Source organism: Amblyomma americanum, chromosome 3 (genome assembly GCF_052857255.1).
Source record: "Amblyomma americanum isolate KBUSLIRL-KWMA chromosome 3, ASM5285725v1, whole genome shotgun sequence".
Taxonomy (NCBI): Eukaryota; Metazoa; Arthropoda; class Arachnida; order Ixodida; family Ixodidae; genus Amblyomma; species Amblyomma americanum.
Genome location: NC_135499.1, coordinates 118,202,600 through 118,209,925, shown reverse-complemented (window position 1 = coordinate 118,209,925; position 7,326 = coordinate 118,202,600). Strand labels below are relative to the sequence as shown.

The following is a 7,326-nucleotide window of genomic DNA, read 5'->3' as shown; positions in this document are numbered from 1 at the left end:
GGAAAGGGGATGGGCCAGCGCATGCTAGCTGCGAATGGGATGTGTTGTCATTTTGGCCGTGGTGCGTTCTGGCGTAGCAGTTCGTGTTCTTCCTTTTTTCATTTTCATTGGGTGCGTGTTTCACATGTATTGAAATGTCGTGGTGCTGCGTACCCAAATGCAGGTCCGACGAGAAGAAAAAGCCTCCCGGGCTGTCCTTTCACGAGATACCCGTTCACGCCGACTTGCGAGTGAAGTGGCTCGCCGCGATTCCACGGGACAATTGGATACCGAACACCACGTCCGCTTACACCAAAGTATGCAGCCGACACTTCAAAACGGACGATTTCTTAGAAGGGAAAACGCGGCGACTGAAAAAAGGCGTAGTGCCTTCAATCTTTGAAAATTACCCCTCAAATTCGCAGCCAAAAGCGACAGCTAAACGACGCACAGAAAGTGCGGCGAAACGTTTGTGCGTGCGCGACAAAACGCCGTCGAGCAGTCGCGTAACTTGCTTAGCTACTTCGCGACATCGGAAGTCTGCAGCGTCGACGCCGTCAGATGCTGAAGCTGAAGAGCCGGAGCCTATGCTGGAGCTCGTGGAAACCGCAGGTGCTGTCGACGGTTCGGCGGACCAATACCCGCTGGAGTCTAAAAAACTGACGCCGTCAGATGCTGAAGCTGAAAAGCCGGAGCCTATGCTGGAGCCGTGGGTTGAGCTCGTGGAAACCGCAGGTGCTCTTGACGGTTCGGTGGACCAACACCCGCTGGAGTCTGCAGCGCCGACGCCGTCAGACGCTGAAGCTGAAGAGCCGGAGCCTATGCTGGAGTTCATGGGAACCGCAGCTGCTGTCGACGATTCGGCGGACCAACACCCGCTGGATTTACGGCACCAGGATGGAAGCGTTCAAAAAACTGACCGGCCACGCACATGTGACAAAGCTGTCCAAATCGACAGCGTGTCGGCTTTGTTTTTGCTCGCTACCGAAAAAGCTAGATGGAGGAGAAAAGAAAGAGACCTGGAAAGTCAGATACTAAAATTGCAGTTGGCTGTCACGATGTACGAGACGCAACTGAGAAAATTGCGGGAGGATCGTCTTAGGACAGTCTCTTTTACTTCAGAGAAAGAGCCGCAGAAAAACACGCTCTAGGTCAGCTTGTGATAAATGAAGTCAGCAATTTCATGAAAGAATACCTATCTGGTATGAAAATTTAACTGAGGCAGTTGTGAACAAAGCACATTCAAGGTTGACTCGCAACCAACCAAGTTTTGCTCCCTGTGTTCGTACATTTCAGCGAGGAATTCAACGATGCTATCCTGAAGTGTTGTTCATCATTTGCGCCCTCACATGTAATTTTTAAAGCATGTGGCACTGCCGATATAGAAGCTGCAGTTTGAAAAATGCTGTACAGCATGAAAGCACGGTCAAGCAGCTTTCAGGTATCAGATTTATAGCTTATAGCCTTCTGACCTCAAGCCTTGACTCTGTGCAATTGGCCTTCTGGCTGTTTCCTAAGATGAAGGAAAGTTTCAGCGCATGCGTTTTGTGCTTCGTGAAGTGGTCACCAATGCAGTGCAGTTGTTGCTGTGGTCGTCAGCCTTTTATGATGACACGCATAGACGCATGCAACATTTGTGCGAGTGCATTGTCGCTGGTTGTGACTGTATCAAGAAGTGATGTGCATTGAGGTGGAGTTAAAGAAGAATCTGCAACGCTATAAGAAATGGGACTGCTTTGTTGGGAGCATGCAGCTTGCTATACATAACTCTTTCCTTTGCTTCGTCATGAGTGCATTGACGTCATTTTGGAGTCTAGTTGGGGCCTGTTTGACAAAGGGACTAACTGCTTTTTAGCTTTTAAAAATTGCATAATTTATTATGCACCAAAAATCTACACTCTGGACTATGAGGCATGCTGTAGCGGAGGGTGCTGTTGCGATCTGCTTCCATTGAAGTGCTGCTGCCATGGCTAGGATTTCATCCCACAATGTCGTGCCCAACAGCCAGATCCCACAGCCATTCAGGCGCCATGGCGTGTCTCTCAACTTTATTAAGCTGCTGGTTTTCGTAGCAGGTTCACCTACTGTATTGTAAAGTGAGGCTTTTTCCCTCTGTATTGAACTCTTTGTTGCTATAACAGGCTTCTTGTAAGAGCTTGCTAAAATTAGTTTTGCAAGGGTGAGGTGGTGTGCTGAGTAGCACGGCGGCTCGTAGCAAACTGTGTGCATTTATCCTCTTTTTGCGCACACCAAACTCCGAGCCCTGGGGATGGTCATTGTTGTAGTTGTGGTGTGTCCACTGCGGGATTCATCTTCAACGGTGAAATGCCCAGTCTTGAAATGAGAAACCCAGGTTTTTACAGTGCTGTAGGAGGGACAATTCTCTACTAGAGTTTATGACATATCAGTGTGAATGGTCTTTGCATACTTTCCCTGGAGAAACAAAAACTTTATGAAGACCCTTAACTTCACAGGAAAACAAGGGGGTTGTAGGGAAATCACTGGTCTCCACAGCAATAATGCACGTTCATAGTCTCATGCTGTGCCTTGTGTGCCAGCAGAACACTTGTATTTGCTCCCACTTCAAAAATTTCCGTGGCATCGTTTTTCACAATTCTCTAGCAAGCGCCATTCAGAGAGCACATTTGAATGTGAAATATGTCTCATTAAGAAGTTTGATCGATGTTTTAAACATTGTTGATGCCACAGGTCATTCTTTGCTGTAGCATTTTCTTGAGTTGTGACACTGTGATGAGCTCTTCAGTGCTGTGACTTAGTTGCTAATGGACTTGGCTTCAAAACATACCCGAGTGTTGAAACGAAAACAACGTATGACTTGGAGGTGCAGTGCTTGCCCAAAATATTGATTATTTCTTCCTACGACTTGTGCTGTGGTGTCTTCGGTTCAGCTGGATTCCACAGCAATGCATAGGCCCTCTATCCACAAAAGCTGAGAAAAATGATTCCTTTTTTTTTGGCTGGAACATTGGCGGCAGTGAAGAATTCTTGCTCCTGCTCCATCTAGGGAGGCCACCGTTGCCCTGTGCTGCGATTACCTCTTTGTGGCCATCTCTGCCCCTGTCGCCATTTTGTTACAGTTAACATTATAAGAAAGAGACACCACGAGCGCTAACTTTCAACTGAAGTTTAATCATTGCATGCGAAGTTATACAGGCTGAATATCGCAGAAATACTACCAGGCTATCATGCTGTGAGTCACCACATAACACGCACTTAGTTTTTATTTACATCATCAAGGAATTCAATTTCTTTCTTTAAGAGCGAGATAGATGCTGCACTAACAAATTTGTCTTTCAGTTTTCGTATCTGTCTGGCTTCTACAATCTCGCGTGTTAGTTGCTGTTTATTTTTACTGATTTGGCATTCTTTGAAAACTGGATGGCACCCCACCGGCTTGCAATCCAAACAGCATTCAGCAAGGTTTCCTTTGGTGGCAACAGCGCAACGACACGGACAGAGTGGAAGAAAAATACAGGACAAGCGCTGACTCACAACTGAAATTTATTTAAGGAAAGCAGTACATTTTATAGACAAAGTGGCCAACTTATCAGCTAGTGAATAGACAAAACCCAAGTTTCTACGTGGCATCGAGGTATGCAACCTCACTGTCATATAATGAAATAAATGGCTTACTGACACATAACCTTGTTTTTTTCTTCATGTGATATGCTTCCATAATCTCACGTGTTAATCGGGACGGGTGTTTGTAGAGGATATCACAGTAAGGCAATGAAGGAAAACAAAATTGGCAGTCTCGAACATGGTCAACTAGATGATTAGATTTGTTAGCTTCCAGATTATTTGCATGCTCTTTCAAACGTGTATTGATGCAACGCCCCGTCTGCCCGATATATATTTGTCCGCATGACATATGTGGGGTTAAGCACGAAACAATGTATGTGCCATGCGCAGAAGAGGTTGTGTACAAAATCCCAATGTCATGCGGACAAATATATATCGGGCAGACGGGGCGTTGCATCAATACACGTTTCAAAGAGCATGCAAATAATCTGGAAGCTAACAAATCTAATCATCTAGTTGACCATGTTCGAGACTGCCAATTTTGTTTTCCTTCATTGCCTTACTGTGATATCCTCTACAAACACCCGTCCCGATTAACTCGAGAGATTATGGAAGCATATCACATGAAGAAAAAACAAGGTTATGTGTCAGTAAGCCATCTATTTCATTATATGACAGTGAGGTTGCATACCTCGATGCCACGTAGAAACTTGGGTTTTGTCTATGCACTAGCTGATAAGTTGGCCACTTTGTCTATAAAATGTACTGCTTTCCTTAAATAAATTTCAGTTGTGAGTCAGCGCTTGTCCTGTATTTTTCTTCCACTCTGTTCGCGTCGTTGCGCTGTTGCCACCAATATGTACCACCAACTCGCCCGTTTGGCTATTGTGCTGAAGGTTTCCTTTGCCGTTCTCCAAGTTCCTATTATATTCTCGGAGTCTTTCATTAACACACCTACCGGTCTGACCAATGAATATTTTCCACATGACAATGGCAGGGAATATATGACGCCTTCTGCACATTCTACACGTTTCTTTTGGTGCCTTATTGTGCACATTTCTTTTTTAACAGCAAAGGGATCTGTCATCCTACAAAGTTTGGCCAGTTTATCGGGTGCTGAAAACACTACTTTGACTCCTGCACGCTGCCCGATTTTTTTGAGATTATGCAAAATCTTGTGGATATACGGAAGCACCGCTGCTCGTTTTTATTTCTCGGGCGGGCTTTGACCTCGTTACCGTTTTTTTCCGATCAAACTTTTGGCTGCTGCTACCAGGAGTGCACTCGGATAGCCTGCTTCTTGCAACCGTTCAACCTGCTGGCAGAAACTATTGCTCGTCATGTGCTGGCATGACTTCTCCAGCGCTTTATGGTTTTCCAATGGTTTTGATTATGCTTCGCTTGATTAGTTTTGAATCAGCCAAAGTGTACGGAAGCAATGGTTTGTTAGTCCTAGGTGCATAGCTCCAGCATTTGCGATCTTCTGTAAATGTTAACTTGATGTCCAAAAAACGAATTTCATTGTTAGCTGGCATTTCATACGTGAGCTGAAATGGGTTCAAACATTCTTTGAATACTGAAATTATCTCGGAGCTTGCGTTCCAAAGGTCGTCCATGGTGCTGTCGATGACGACCAGAAAATCATCTACAGAACGAAACACTTTTTTTACTCTTGTACATTTAAGGCGATCATTGAGTCCTGTCAAGATGAGATAAGAACAGATTGCTTAGTACTGGTGCCAAGCAAGACCCGATGCATATACCTACCTTTTGAAGGTAGGGTTTTGCCTGCCTGTTCATAAATGTGGACCGGAGATACAGAACTAAAATATCTAAAAATCCTTGTAGTGACACACCAGTAGCTTTCTGAAATTCAACGGCACCGAATTCGTCAATGATTTTTTCTATGCACTTTACTAAGCCTGTCTGGGGTAAGGAGTAGTATAAATCTTTAATGTCGACAGAGAAGGCTTGAACGCCCTTGTCATGCTGTGTTGTGATGAAGAATTCTAAGATCTCCTCTGAGCTTTTTACAAGGAATGGGTCCTTGAGAGTCAAAAGGTTTAGTTTATCTCTTAGAAACAAAGTGACTGACTTCTGCCAGGTGTCATTTTCCGATACAATTACCCTTAAAGGCATGTCAGGTTTGTGCGTTTTCGCAGTAAAAAAGACTTCCAAATGATTATGCGTACTACTTTCTATGTGCTTCACAACCCCATTGAGGTTTAGCTGCTGACATAATTTTTTTGCACTAGTTTTCAGTCTAGAAAGTGACTCCTTAGCGTGACAGCTGAAGAGGACTGAAATGGCCTCATTTGCTTTTGCATTGAAAATATCCTTTGGAAGAACTGCAAAACCGCCTTCTTTATCAGCTTGCAAAACGCTTAAGGAATGTCGCACAAGGTACCCTGCAATGTTTCGTACAGAAACTTTCGATGTTGACTGCTTACACCTAGACAAGACATCCATCCCTTCGGCGATGCAGCGGTCCGCTTGCTCTGCGGGGGCAAGCCGGGATACTGTACGGACCAGGGTTAGTAGCTCCTGGGGTGATTTCCACGGCGAACTTCGGACCCAGCACTAGAACATCCCTTATGCTTTCGGGCAAGACAACTTGTTCCGGAACGTAGATGGGACCTTGTTCGCTCCAGATGCCTGGTGGGCAGACGTGAACGAAGGTACTTCAGCTGATGCTGCCATATGAACTTGGTTGTCTGGTCGGCAAGACGAAGGAACTGCTGTAGCTGGCGTCTCGCTGTATCCGGTGGGGCTGCTTCACGCAGCTGCACATCCAGTTGTTTGTGGTAGAATTGTGCTTGTCGATGAAACTCCGATTTCAGTATTTTAGAAATCCATTTTCCATGGCCCTCAGAAGGCATAAAGCCCGCAAAGAGCAGTCTTATGTCTTCCGGATGTATGTGCGACCATGCGCAGAAGGACACGTATCTTGCTCGGCACACTGCTGTTGCTATGTGTGACACGGTGGCAACTGGACTGGCAGAAATACATGAAGAAAAGCCTGATGAACTAAAAATGAACTTGATCACCGTGGCTGTTCGGGTGAGTTGGTTTGCCTTGACGGAACATATAGCACTAAGAAACCAGGACGAACAATGAAAGACACCACGAGCGCTAACTTTCATCTGAAGTTTATTCATTGCATGTGAAGTTCTTATACAGGCTGAATATCGCAGAAATACTACCAGGCTATCATGCTGTGACTCACCACATGACACGCACTTAGTTTTTATAGTTTTTATTTACATCATCAAGGAATTCAATTTCTTTCTTTGAGAGAGAGATAGATGCTGCAATAACACATTTGTCTTCCAGTTTTCATATCTGTCTGGCTTCTACAATCTCACATGTTAGTTGTTTATTTTTACTGATGATTTGGCATTCTTTGAAAACTGGAAGGCGCCCCACCGGCTTGCAATCAAAACAGTGTTGGCAAGGTTTCCTTTGCCGTTCTCCAAGTTCCTATTATGTTCTCGGAGTCTCTCATTAACACACCTACCGGTTTGACGAATGTAATATTTTCCACATGACAACGGCAGGAAATATACAATGCCTTCTGTACATTCTACAAATTTCTTTTTGTGCCTAATTGTGCCTATTTCTTTTTTAACAGCAAAGGGATCGGTCATCCTACAAAGTTTGGCCAGTTTATCGGGTGCTGAAAACACTACTTTGACTCCTGCACTCTGCCCGATTTTTTTTAGATTATGCGAAATCTTGTCGATATATGGAAGCACCGCTACTCGTTTATATTTCTCGGGCGGGCTTTGACCTGGTGACTGTTTT

The 7,326-nt window shown here is 44.7% G+C and overlaps 1 protein-coding gene across 1 annotated transcript; it reads left to right on the top strand.

The window, feature by feature from the left end:
• The first annotated feature begins 5 nt into the window (after positions 1-5).
• On the top strand, positions 6-2,862 carry LOC144124835 (uncharacterized). Its single transcript, XM_077657739.1, has one exon. The coding sequence runs from the start codon at positions 135-137 to the stop codon at positions 1,128-1,130; it is 996 nt and encodes a 331-aa protein (XP_077513865.1). The 5' UTR covers positions 6-134; the 3' UTR covers positions 1,131-2,862.
• The last annotated feature ends 4,464 nt before the right edge of the window (positions 2,863-7,326 follow it).